General features: G+C 43.0%; 2 protein-coding genes across 3 annotated transcripts in view; one reads left to right on the forward strand and one right to left on the reverse strand.

Annotated features, from left to right (window-relative positions):
* Bmpr1a (bone morphogenetic protein receptor type 1A) overlaps positions 1 to 8,759 on the reverse strand; it is a 94,111-nt gene extending 85,352 nt beyond the window's left edge. For both annotated transcript variants that reach the window (XM_034497526.2, XM_034497528.2), the window contains exon 1: positions 8,580 to 8,759. The gene's annotated coding sequence lies outside the window, so the exon portion shown is untranslated. The remainder of the gene's footprint in view (positions 1 to 8,579) is intronic.
* Positions 8,079 to 8,571, forward strand: LOC143441770 (uncharacterized). The gene is made up of 2 exons (XM_076931484.1): positions 8,079 to 8,188; positions 8,315 to 8,571. The coding sequence occupies exons 1-2, from the start codon at positions 8,102 to 8,104 to the stop codon at positions 8,564 to 8,566; spliced, it is 339 nt and encodes a 112-aa protein (XP_076787599.1). The 5' UTR covers positions 8,079 to 8,101; the 3' UTR covers positions 8,567 to 8,571.
* Positions 8,760 to 13,859: the final 5,100 nt, after the last annotated feature.

Genomic DNA, 13,859 nt, shown 5'->3' on the forward strand with positions numbered 1-13,859 from the left:
TAAGTATTTTTAGACAGCACTATTCATAATACAAGAGAAAGACTGGAAACAGTTTTACCATTAATCAATATGGGACTGGTAAGCACTGGTAAGCCAGGCATAATGGTGAACAGCTGCATGCAATCATATCACTCAGTACTGAGAACTAGAGGATAGGCATGGGTAACATACTTAACAAGGAAGCCCAAGTGACAGAAAAAACATAAAAACAAGTAAATTTTAGGATCAATAAGTGGTGATTTGGATTTTTAGCCATGTCTGTTTATGTGTGGTAACAAATTCCCTCTAGTAAGAGTCAATGTTCCCTGATTTCAAAATTCCAAAAGAAAGAGCTTTATGGCAATTCAAGTCCCCAGAGGAGCTTAAGAGGCTATGACAAGTGAGCTCTTTTGGAGAGCACTGCTTCAGGCAGGCAAGGAGTTCAGGACAAAATTCAGTTTGCGAATGCCTTCAGGTCAAAGTAATTTTTATGACAGAGAAGCATATTTTGGAGCCTACTGCCATTAACAGACACAAATATGTGTGCACTTTCTTTGTACAAGGTATTTCATTTACACTGTTAGCAATACAAAATATTTTAGAACAAAATTCATCCACCAAGAAGCTAGTAACTCTTGGTACAGCAAGTAATTTTATAATAAGTAATTTTTATAGCAGGAGTAACTTTTCAGCTGGCAGATTAGAAAAGTAAAAATAGACCCATACTTGCCATGGGGTAAGAATATACAAACACTGTCTGCTGGGATACAAAATCTGAAGATCTGACAGAGTAACTAGGTATTTTCTATGAAGTCTGCACACCTTCTCTTAGAGTAGATGCATTTGTAAGAATTTATTCTACAAAAGTCTCACAGAAAAAGACAGTACTACTTATAACACAAGAAAAAAAAAAAACTGGGAACAATTTTACCATTAATCAATATGGGACTGGTAAGCCAGGCATAATGGTGAACACCTGCATGCAATCATATCACTCAGGACAGACTGGAGGATAGCCACTTGTTCGAAGCCAAGTACAAAGCCAGCCACTGCTATATAGTATGGCCCTGTCTCAAAAGCAAATAAAATCCAAGTATATCCACAAAATGGAATATCAATTATTTTGAAAGAATAGAAATCAAAATATATTGACATAAAATAAGTACCCACACATAGTCAATGAAAACAGAAAAAAAAAATGAAATGGCCTATTTTGGGATAGGGAAAAAAAGAAAATTACACTAATCCCTATGCCTGTATAAATGGTAATGGGAGGTGAGGAAAGATTACGGAACATCTCATTATGTCACTCTACTTACTCTTAGGCACAAATGTGTAACTTCTGCTAACAGGAAAAGAAAGGGGCTTTAAAAGGGGGGTGGGCAGGTGCAACAGCATATACCTGTCATCTCAGCATTCAGAAAGCTGAGCCAAGAGGCCTGTGAGTTCAGAGCTCAAGGATACTTACTGTAAGCCACATAGGGAGAATCTGCTTCAAAAACACAAAATCGAAAATTGAAACAAAAACCCATAAATAGTAATTTCTTTAGCCCAATGTATCCAAAGTAGTATTTCAATATGTAAGCAACATTTTGAAAACACAGGTATTTTACATTTTTTGCACTATTACAATAGCTGGTGTGTACTGTAATTTACACTTTATGACATAATTCAGACTAGCCACATTTCAAACAGCTAACAACCACATATGGTAAGGGGTACTGCAATAATCCATACAGACTCCAAGATTTAAAACAAAAATCTAGAAAGGTAGTATTTGTGTGACTTAGGTTAACAACAGAACAGTAGGAAGTGAACTAAGGAAATGCAGACTGGGCCAGAGAAAGGCAGTCTTGGGTAACTTAGATTTTGTACTATAAGCTAATAAAAAGCCAAAGAAAACACTTAACAAGGACAAATGATGAGTAAAACTATTTCAGTAATCTGTAAGTACTTTTTCTTCACCAAGAGAAGATCACTGGTCATAACACGGCTGAGGCTAAAGAGTGGTTTTTCTGGCAAAAGTCAGAAATCCAGCAATGCCATCAGGACCCAAAACATAATCAGCAATATCAGCAACTATTGCTCTGCATTGAAGTCATGGAATTTTAATTCCTTCCTTTATTTTTTTACTACATTGAGGGGGCAGTGCACACTTGTGGGGGTAGGTTCTCTCCCTCCAGCATGTGGATCCCTGGCACAGAACTCAGGTTCACATCAAGATGAGCCCTCTTCCTTTCTTTCTCTACAATAGAAAAATGACCTGAAAGTTCACATGTTCTCTTCCATTTTTGAGACAAGAAACCAACAGAGTTCAATAGGTTCGTGTGACACCCAAGACTGCAGAGCTACATTGCAGTGGAAACAAACAGTACTAGACATTTTCCACCAGATGGGAAACTCAAAGTCTTACTGCTTTTTGCATTTTTTGTATAGTTCCCAAATTATCCATACTAGATATATTGCTCTCATAATTGTAAAAAAAAGCAAACAAAAATGTTTGCTTTTAAAACTACTGAACACATCACCAGCATCCTCATTCCACACGACACATTCTAAAACAGTTGTATTCTAGACAAGCCAGGTTTCCGTGTTATCCACTAGTGTAAGATCCCTGCAATTTTCCCTGTGTAGATCTTAACAGTTAGATAACTGTTTACTGTCAATCTCTCTACTCAGGCCTTAAGCTCCTATTGCTTGTGAACTTTGCTAAATATACCAGTAGAACCTGGGAAGAAGTTCATAGTATAACCACAAAATTGCGCCAAAATTGTTTTGTGTGTATTTCTTCAGATTCTAAAAGAATTACCATTAGATGCCTAAGAACCAAATGGATTTAGCCTTCTCTCTCCAGAGCTATCTTTGGGAAAACTACCATTTGCCCATCACACAAGGTGGTGTTGAAAAGATCTTGAGAGCTCAAGTGGGTATGTAAGGAAGGTCCAGACACGAATGACACATGTACATGCATAATCATCTCTGTAGGAGACAGATTTATGCAACTAGAAAAGGTTTCCTTTCTCCTGAAAGCAGGCAGGTCCAGGTAAGCTCATAGTTAAGTTACCAGTGACCCTCTTCTGCCAGAAAATGTACTGGCCAAAAAAATAAAAAAATAAATGAACCCCAAAATGTAAGGAACAGAGAAGACAGAATCCCAATTATACCACTAGATTCAGTCACACTTATTTCTAGGGTTTTTTTTTTTTTTTTTTTTTTTTTTTTTTAAATATGGTGGAGATAGGGCTTTTCTTCCCTTAATGTAAATTGGGCTTGTCAAACTGCAAGCAAGTCACTTTTGAGAACTACCCAATCATCTTGCTGTCAAAATATACAATCTATATGATAACCACTCCAAATTGTTTTCCTCCGGCCCAAATCTCTATGTCAAATCCCAGATCCATACAGAAAATTTCCCCCCCAAAAAAGCCTCCTTTTTTTCCCCCTGTAATCTTTGGTACTGAAGACTGAACCCAGGGCTTCAACCTATACAAGTATGCACTCTACCACTGACTGCAGCCTGAGCCCAGAACCTCTACTTGGTTGTTTAAGGGCTGTTTTAAACTCCTTAAGACTGACAACAACAACAAAACACTACTTGGGGCTAGTGAGGTGGCTGGGGGATAAAGGTGCTTGCCACCAAGCCTGCCCAATGGAGTTCTATACCAGACCCCACATGGTAGAGAACTGACTCCTACAAGGTGTCCTGCCTGTAACCTCCACACATGTGCCCAAACAGGCACACAATCAACCAACACCAAAAAAAAACAAAAACAAAAACAAAAACAAAAAAAAAAAAAAAAAAAAAAAACGGTATTTTTTTCCCACAGATCAACCCTTCCTCCACATTTTTCATCTCAATCATCAACTAGAATCATCAACCCTGACAGCTAGAAACCCAGCATCAGTCTTAACCAAGTCCTGTCCTTTCTCATCTGTACCTACTTGCCCAAGCCTTGTCATAAGTCTCTCCTATTGTCCTCCTCTCTGGGCAAGGTCATTAAAACTAAAGTTCCAGGGTTTTCAGGTCTTCCTTTCCTCAAACTGATTCTTCAGTGAGTAATTAATCTCTCAAAAGGCAAAAACTGATCATCTTCTCCCTGCACCTGGCATACCTCAGGCTGTCAGATCAGCAAGGGGAGGAGCCAAGCAGCACTGGTTACACATTAGCACTGTGAGTCTATGCCATAAGAAAACAAGGTTCATGAGCAGCATAAAAGGAGGAGTAATAAAGTCCACATCAGAGAAAGTAAGACACTCAAAAACAATTTTAATGTGTATTCAGTTTCTACTCATTAGTTCTGTATTTAACTGCCCAGATGAACCTGACTTAGGAATCCACTAAACCCAAGTTGAGATGAATCCCACTGGCTATCAGTTTCTTTAAGCCCCTAACTAGTGCACTCTTAAATAAAAATAAATAAATAAATAAGTAAATAAATAAATAAATCTCTATAATCTCTTGGCACACTGCTAGGTGGGTGGCTGAGAGGTTAAGAGAGCCTTGCAATGTAACTCAGGCTGACCTCAAACTCAAAGTTCTACCTGAGCGTTCAGAGTGCTGTTATCTCAAGCACAGGCCCATTTTATATTTTAAGAACTGTAACTCTTTAAAACACTGGTTGAAAAAGTTGACACATATTCAAATAACCATCTAATTAAAAACATTTTCAAAGACATTTTTATGTTTACTTGTTTTGGATTGGCTTTGTTTTTTTAACAGAGTGTTGTGCAGCCCAGGCTGGTCTTGAATTCCTGACCCCCCCTCTGCCTCCATCTCAAAAATGCTGGGCTTCTAAGTGTGCACCACCATACCTGGCTTCAAGTTTACTTTGAAAACCTAAGCTCAAGCTAGATATGACAGCAGCAGCTGAATTTCTAGCTATTGGCAGGAAGATCTTTTATCCCAGAAGTTTGGGTCCAACCTAGGCAATACAAGAAGACCCTGTCCCTTAACAACAAAAGAATAACACACAGTAGACTCTCCTTTACCATAGGATTGATTCCACCAACCATAGACTAAATAGTGAAGAGATATGTAGTAGAAATTAAACTGATGAGGGAACTACATGAAAACCAAATAAACTTGCAACATTTTATTCAATCATGACATAGAATCTACACATGGCACTGTTAACAGGGACAAGAAATGTGGGCCCTAGGGGAGAACTTACTACCAATATTTTGCTAAATAGACATAGTACTAAGCTGACTCCTAATGATTTATTGCTATACAGAGATCAATCTACCTCTCAATCATCAGAGAAGCTTCTTGTAATAGATGGCAATTAACACAGAGCCCCTCAACTTGTCAATGTGCAGAGAATAAGAGACTTGAATCCTCAACATTGAATGGAACCAACATATCATACCCTCCAAGAAAGGTTCAGGGATATTCTTGAAAGAAGGAATGAACAGGAAGACTGTAAGAGTCAGAGGTTACAGACATCTTCAAGGAAACGGTGTTTTCTGGACACAACAGGGCATTGCACAAAGAAACTCGCAGCGGCTATGTCAGTATGCACAAGACCTGAACAAACTCAAACCAAACAAAATCCCATCATTGGGGTGGAGGGATGGGCATGAAATCCCACCACCAGCTGAAAAGCTATTGGCATTTGAAAGCTGCTGGGAGAGGGAGTCAAGTTTCTTTAATGGTATGATCCCTGACTCTGAAGGGTAGCTGAGCAACACAAATTGAATGATCAGTTTTCATGAAAAAAGATCTAGGCTTAAATACATATGTTTATATGACCATTTGTGTGTGTGTATATATGTGTGTGTGTATATATACATACATATATACATACATACATACATACATACATACATACTCTAGCCATTCAAGAACAATCCCAATTCAAACTGCTCCTGAAAAGAGAGCAAAGAAAGCTACCTAATTATTCTATGACTATTATAATCCCTATACTAATGCAAACTTAGACTTGTGTCAAGAGTTGGCAGGAGAAGAGTCACAGTATCAGGAAAGAAAGCAGTATCTACAGACGTTGCCTACAGACTGGATGGGAAGGACTGGGGGAGGATTTAGTAGGGACAGGTAGCACCATAAGCCAGCCAGTACTAGAGAAGAGCTCATCTAAACTCCATTACCAGGTACAGTTTTTTACATAAAGCAACCAGAAGGATTCAAGTTCAGAAGGGAATCAGGATTTGAGAAATAATCAGACAGAAAAATCTGAACAGTAATTCATGGGAAGGCTGGCCAGCCAGCTCAGCAAGTCAAGGTGCCTGCCACCAACCAAGCCTGAGGACCCATAAGGTAGAAGGAAAGACTCACTCCTGCAAGCAAACATACAGAAATGAATGTAACAATTCAAGGGACTTAGAAACATTTTAAGTGATGTGAAAAGTGAGACCTAGAAATTAAGAGAAAGGAGGACTAACAGAGGTAGAAAGAGGGCACAGACAAACGCCCCCTTTTCACCTAATCAGAATGCAAAGTAACATTTTCAGAGAGGTCTTCCTAGATTCTCTAAACAACACCAGCACCAGTTCAGGTCTCCACTTTAAGCCTTTATAATACCCTACACTTTAATTATCATCACAATTACACTTAATTATATAGAACTCATCCTTCCACATGTCTCCCCCACTAGACTTTAAGCTCCACGAGTTCAGTGACAATATGTGTGGTTGCCCCCAACCCTTAGTGTGTCAGAATACAGCATATACTCCTCCAATAAAACACAGATGAAGAAACAGCAAGGTTATGTTTTAAGGACGAGAAGTCCAGCTGGAGATGTAGCTAAATTGTAGAGGGCCTCCCTAGCAAAAAAAGTTCAGGCCTCAAAACAGTGCTTAGGTCTGATTAAGCCATCCTTCCTTTGTGAATGTGAAATTCTGCCAGTAAGGAGTTAAGTCAATGGATGGTCACCAGAGTTGGAGCAGGAAAATAAGTCCACTCCTGGCAGTCTGTATAGGAGGGATTATGGATGACTGTATTCTAACTTTACTTCAATTCTGCTCTATTTTGCAATTTCTCTTTAATGACTATGTATTACTTTTGTAAGAAAAAAACTTCAAAATGTTAATATGATTTGAAAAGAAAATATAACACAGCTTAAGAGAATAGCAAAACTATAGAAAAGTTTTTGTAAATTGAAGGATCCTAAGTACATACTTAAAAAATATATATATATACCAGCCTGGTCTACAGCCAATTAATTGGAGGCCAGCCTGAGCTATATACTGAGACTCTGTATCAATTCAAAAGAAACAAACAAACAAAACAAGACAACAGAGAAATAATTCATGCCCCAATAGTTAAGAAATCATAATGTTAACTAGGAAACGGGAGGGGGCCCTCTAGAAGGCAAGTAGATTGAAGAAGAAATTCAAAGCAAAGAGCAACTACTGGGCTCTTCACTCTTAATGGGAGGGGAGAAGAAAAGACAGTTAAAAAGGTCTCCCCCAAGAATGGGGGGCAGGCCGAGAATATAAAACAGAGTACAGGTTCAACTGAAAACCCATTCCAAATTTGGGTTCCCAAGAAGTGTTCATATTTTAGTTTTGACCCTAAAAAGCTAATTTTGGTTTAACATCTTTTAGTTCGAGAACAATGATAAGCATTAAATTACCTTTTATTTTATCTCGAAGTTTAATTTCCCCTCACGAGCAAATACAAGTCGGTTTACAACTGAAGCAACACAGGAATTCGTGAATAACTAGAAAACGCTCCTAAGTCTTTGCACAATTTGCTTTCGTAAGAAGGCCATACTCTTGAATACGACGTCCCTGGGTCCAATCCCAGCTCACTTATCTAAGTTATTTAACCTCTACGTCTCGGTTTCCTCTTCTAAGCAACAAAGAATACAATAACCAGGGTTATCATAAGAAGTAAATGACGTGACACGGGTGCTAAGTTCGTATCGTGTACTCCGAACAGTTTGTAAGCCGTTTAAAAGAGAAAGCCTGCAGCTCTTTAACCAACTGAAAAAGATCGACACACGACGGAGGCTTACAAGTCACAAAACGCCAGGAACGACTAACACACGGCGTTATTATTTTTCTTCCCTGACGCGTTGGGGGGGGGGGGGGGGGAAAGTGTTTTATTTTTTCTTTACTTTGCCAAATCTTTCCGCTAGGAGTCTTGAAGGGGAGGGGGATGGACACGCAACCCAGCACAAAGTTTTCCGAAATCGAAGTGCAGAATCACAACAGACATGGCAGCGGAGGCCGCGCAGAACAACAGGTGAACCAACTCGCAGGGACGGAGGGAGAAACGCGGCGCCTTCCCGCAGCCAAGTTGGAGGGCGGGCCGAGCAGTTCGTCCGGCCTCCATCCCCCGCACTAAACACGTTTCCGTCTCGTTTCCTAGCGGGGTCCCGAGACCCAGCCCCAGTATCAGCCGCGCAGCTCCGGAGCGGGAGCAGAGCGCCCGTTCCCATTTAAGGATTCCAGAAGCGTCCCCGGAGCGGTGCGAATGCGAACAAAAGGGCAAGCGCGGGCGGGCCGGGCCGCGGGGCCGGGGTCTCCCACAGGCCCGGCTGAGGCGCGTCGCGGCCTCCCCTGCGCGGTCACCGTCGCCCCAAACTTAGCCGGCCTCCCGCGGCGCACCCGCACTCCGTGACCCGCCAACTCACCGGGATCCCGAGAAACTCATCCTCCAGCGCTCGGCGCAGGCGGGCACGGACAGCCGCGGGGCGGCGGGGCCCGGCTCGGCCTCCGCCCTCGGCGTGCAGCGGCCCGGGCCCGGTCGCCCCTCGCGCGGCCGTAGAGTCCTCGTCTCGCGCGGGCCGACGCGCGGGAGCTCGAGCCTCCCTCCCCGCCCTTCCCTCCGCCCTCCTCCTCCGCGCGGCCGGCAAGCAGATTCCAATCTCTGCCGCCTCAGCCGCGGAGGACGCTCGCTCGCGGGGGGGAGGGGCGGTGCGTGGGGGAGGGGCGGCCCGGGCGAGCAAGAGGCGCCGGCGCGCGCGCACTGGGAAGGGCCCGCCAGCTCTGCGCGCACCCGCCCCGGGGCGCCGGCCCCGCCCCGGACACGAACCGAGCCGAGAGCTCGGCGGAAGTGCCCGAAGGGCCCGTGGAGCTCGGCGCCCCTCTGCCGGGAAGGAGGGCCGGCCGGCGGCACGGGGGCGCCAGGTTGCCGAAGGAAGGGGGGCCACCCCTCAGCGCACGCCGCCGCCGCCACACGCGTGACGGAGGGGCGGCTGGGGCAAGGCTGCGTGAAGTAGACGATGCGGGCACACCCCTTCTGGAGCCGGAGCTCGCGCTGCACGTGAGAAGCGGCCGGGTTGCTCCGAAGGCACCGAGTCTCCACGGTGCGGGATGCGTTGCCCGTTTCGTAGTTGTGATTGCAAAGGAAAATGTAGCCACACTGTATTCACTACTCACCCCCTCCCGTTGTCCACCCCCACCCCGGTTCTCTCTGGTTCAAGCCCCCGCCGGGAGGAACGTGGAGGTGCACGCGTTCTCGGGATCACGTAGCGAAAGCCTCGTTTCAGCCCGGAGGCCAGGCTGCTGGATTTGCTGTGATCCGCGGGCCCGCGAATTCCTCGGGCGTAAGATAAGGAGCGGCGGGAGCCGGCTGAACTGAAGTCAGCGGACTATAAATACGACTCTCAATCCACCTTTGGCTCTGCTGAGTGACCTCGGATACCCTCCCGAGCTTCATTCCATCCTTTTAGAAAATGCAAATAGCTGTCACTACCTCTTTTCTTCCTTTCCCCTCTCATTTTCCGTGCAAAATGCTGTTAAAAGTATTCAGTGACCTGTGGATGAAGAAAGAAAAGATAATCCCCTTTTAAACCAGTCGTTAGATACCTAACTTCTTCTGTAAGTATTTCAACAAATATATCATGTTCGTTCGGTTAATTCACTTTTCTGAGAAGACTTTAAATCTCTAGGGAAGTCGTTTAAAATAGACAGAAGAGAGAAGGAAGAGACAGTGCCAGGCACTTTATCCTTGTGTATTTATTTACACACATTCTGGCCTGGAGAAAAAAAGCAAAACAAAATTTAGATCCCATGGTATTCCCTCGCATTCAGCTGAAAATAATTACATTCCTTTATATTCTAGTTTTAACTAACTATTCTTTGTGCCTCTTTTCTCCTCTGTCCACTTTGGCTTTTAGAAACATCAGTGCCTCCATTATCTTCCATTACATTTGAGTTATATTCTCTCATCTTTTTTTGAGCTCTTGGGCTGTCTACATCTCGAGTCATTGCAATATTCTCACAGCACCGAAGATATATTGTAATATCAGAGGCTTCTTGCATCCACTGAAGATGGCCACTTTTCTTTCCAGATGTTTCTACATACCACCCCTCTTGAATTTGAAGGGAAAGAGCAGACCTTTTGTTTTGAAAGATTTGAACCAAAAGTCTTAGGCCTACCCCCCGTGTGTGTAACAGAGAAAGCCATGGCAAGTGGACCTAGTATGACTTCTGCATCCTAATTTGATTTGCAGGCTAGAAATCAGCCTGTGAAATAGACAAGAATCTCAGGTTGGAGCTTTAGTGTACCAAGTCTGGAATGCACACACTGGTATTGCCTGATGTGAGCTACATGCTATTGAAATGATAGCAAAATGGATGCATGGAATTTTAACTCACATCTTTGCTTCTTTACAGAAAGATCCTTTTCAAATATTGTAGCTTGGTTTTCTCCTGTTCTCCTTAAATCAACTCATCTAGTACCCAGACTTAACTCCTTAGCACATCACAGCCCACAGCCTGCCAACAGTCAAGTGAGCTGGGCCAGGACATGGTTTGCTTTTTGGCTCCTGGCATGTATAAGCATGCCAGCCTGTTTCTCCGGTTTGCCTGCCCACTAAATGAACAGAGCCAAAAGCCCAAGGAGACATCTGGACACGTATGGTCTGGCCCCCAAAGTCAAAGACAACACTTGAAGGTCCAATTTAACCTTCTGTGATGCCATAGAATTCCTTTAAGTAGGTTGATAGAAGGGACCAGAAATTAGTCTTTTTCCTCTGGGCAGTTAGTTTTATCACAGGTTCTAAAACTGGCAGTTGTTGCCTGAGCAAACCAGGAAGCATTCCCTCCCGATAGCTCCCAGCTCCTCCAAAACACGTTTTGTTTGTTTGTTTTATTTTTTGAGACTGGGTTTCTCTGTGTAGCTCTGGCTGTCCAGGAACTTGCTCTGTAGACCAGGCTGGCCTCAAACTCACAGAGATCTGTCTGCCTCTGCCTCTGCCTCCCAAGTGCTGGAACTAAAGACATTTGCCATCACACCAGGCTTCAGAACACTTTTTCTAATCACCTATTCTATATTAATACTCCAGATACTCATTTTCTTTATGTTGCTTTTTATCTGAAATTACTTTTATTAGTTTATTTTATGAACTGAACCCCTCTGCCCTTTAGGGTATAAACTCCAGGAGAAGACTGGCCAGGGTGTTCTTCACTCTTCTCGGACCTTAGTGCCTGGCTTGCATTGCTACTTACTTGTTAAATCCTCAATGCCTGTTGTTTGTTAAGTGAGTGAGATAGATAAGCATGGACTTCCTCTGAGCACTTCTGAACCTTGTCACCAGGACCCTTTCAGTGTTAGAAGGTGGCATGACTGTGAAAAGGCTGAGGATCGGCTAGGGAAACTGGGGATTACATCATCTCTAGTGAAATAGGGACTTCTGCCTTCAGGGATCCAAGTTCAATAGATTAATCCGAGTTAATCCACCCCAAGTCATTTTCCTGTTGTAAAGATTTTACAAGGCAAAAGGCAGCAGTAAGTCATTGTGGGTATAGAGATAAGAGCTCAGTGAAGCCCAGAGGAGGGATGTCCTTGGCAAGTGACACTTAGGTTTGTTACAAACCCCAGTATTAAATGGATAAATGTGTTATGGGGATTTGAGGGGACACATGCAATTTTCGGCCTCGGCACTGCCTTATAATTTATTAATGATACTCTACCATAGTTTACATACAGCATTTTATTTCTCTTATTTATTTCTTTATTTATATATTCTTATATACAGTTTTCTCCTTCCCTTTCTCCATGTTAATTTGGCTTTGCTTCAGAGATATTTCCTGGGGCCATTGCTGCAAAGCAGCACCACTTAGTCTGTGCGCCCTGTCCCTCCTCACCTTGGCATCCAGTCCCTTCCTAGGTCACGAGGCAGAAAAGATGCCCAGAATTTCTGTCTCAAGCCCAAGCCTGACTCTTGTTGAGCATCTCTCTTCTCTGTACACTTGGGGAGCCCTGATCTTGGCCCTTTTATGTACCACTGTGTGTTTGGTTTTGGGGGGTGGTATGTGTCTGGCACAACCTGTAAGAAGAAACATCCAGAATTGGTCTTCTCCTTCTCCCATGTAGGTTTCAGGCATTGAACTCAGATTGTCAAATTTGGCTGCAGATGCCTTCATCCACTGAGCCATGTATTTTTTATTTATTTATTTATTTATTTATTTATTTATTTATTTATTATTTCTGAGACAAGGTCTGGTACTCCAAGTGGGCCTAGAACTCACTGGAAGAGGATGACCTTGAACCTCTGACCTCCTGCTACCACTTCCTGAGTGCTGGGATTTACAGGCTGTGCCATATTACCGGGTTAATATCAGTGCTGGAACTCTATTCCAGGGTTACCTGCCTGACAGACACTGTACCTGTTGAACTATATCCCTAACCTCAGCCCTTTTATATTTAAATCCGGCACTATCAGCCTGCCTAGGCTGTAAGTTTCTCTGTTGTCAAGACTCACCTGGGTCCTAGGAGATGATTGGCCACCCTGTAACTCTGGCTTTTCACTTGTACACTCTGTGTTCCTGACTGTTCTACCCATCTTATCAGGAGTGCTTTCCCCATTTCCTGGGGCTGGGTATCCTGATGCCAACTGTTCTCCTAGACTACCACCTGTTGTTAGCTCACTTCTCTGGTTATCAGGAGCTGCCTATGGCACTGCATTTCCTCCTAACCCTGTTCCCACTCAGCCCAGCACAAATCCTTCCCCATCCTGCCTTATAGTCACTGCCCTACCTTCCCTACACTGAGGGTGGTAAGTCAATGATCTATTACACTAGAATTTTCAACCAGAAAAAAACACACAATATATATGTCTAATGTCATAAAATGTTATATAAAAGAAATATGTATATATGTGTGTGTATATACATATGTATATACATGTATATATGTATATACACACACATAAATACGTATGTACTGGATATCTATGAATAATTTTTACCTGGTAAAAATATCCTAGCTTGCAGCCAGGTGGTGGTGGTATATGCCTTTAATCCCAGCATTCAGAAGGCAGAGCCAGGCAGATCTCTTGAATTTGAGGCCAGCCAGGGCTACTCTGCTTGAGAAAGAAAATAATAATGATAATAATAATAATAAATACTGACTGGAGGAAAGGTCAGATACTTCTTTGCATGTACAAGGATGTAGGTTCAATCCCCAGCAAAAAGAAAAATAGAGAAGAAAAGAATTCAAAAGTAACATATATTTGAAAAAGCCCCTAGATGTACTTTTTTTCAAAAGTATGTATGTGAGAGACTGGAGAGATGGCTGAGTGATTAATAATACTGTCTACTGTTCTTGGACAGAACCCAAAAATTCACTTCCCAGCACTCACACTGGGTAGCTAACAACAGCCTGCAATTCCAGCTACAGCTGACATCTGACTTCCACAGGCACCTGCACATATGTGCATGTACCCTCAGAATACATGTACATACCCATGATTAAAATGTTTTTTAAAAAGTGTGTGTGTATGTGGTGATGACTAATCCTATTTGTCAACTTGATGGTATTTAGAATCATGGAAGTTGGACATGGTCCACCTTTAGTCCCAGCACTGGTAAGGCAGAGGCAGGCAGATGTTTTGAGTTCAATGCCAGATAGCCAGTGCTACGTGAGGAGATCCAGTCTTTTGAAAGAAAGAAATACTGTGGAAACA

The sequence above is a fragment of the Arvicanthis niloticus genome, chromosome 3, assembly GCF_011762505.2.
Source record: "Arvicanthis niloticus isolate mArvNil1 chromosome 3, mArvNil1.pat.X, whole genome shotgun sequence".
Classification (NCBI taxonomy): Eukaryota; Metazoa; Chordata; class Mammalia; order Rodentia; family Muridae; genus Arvicanthis; species Arvicanthis niloticus.

Excerpts from the sequence above, each read along its gene's own strand:
- LOC143441770 (XM_076931484.1), top strand. The coding sequence starts at position 8,102 with ATGGACACGCAACCCAGCACAAAGTTTTCCGAAATCGAAGTGCAGAAT. Across the intron at positions 8,189-8,314 it reads GAGGCCGCGCAGAACAACAG|CGGGGTCCCGAGACCCAGCC; the intron begins GTGAACCAACTC and ends CTCGTTTCCTAG.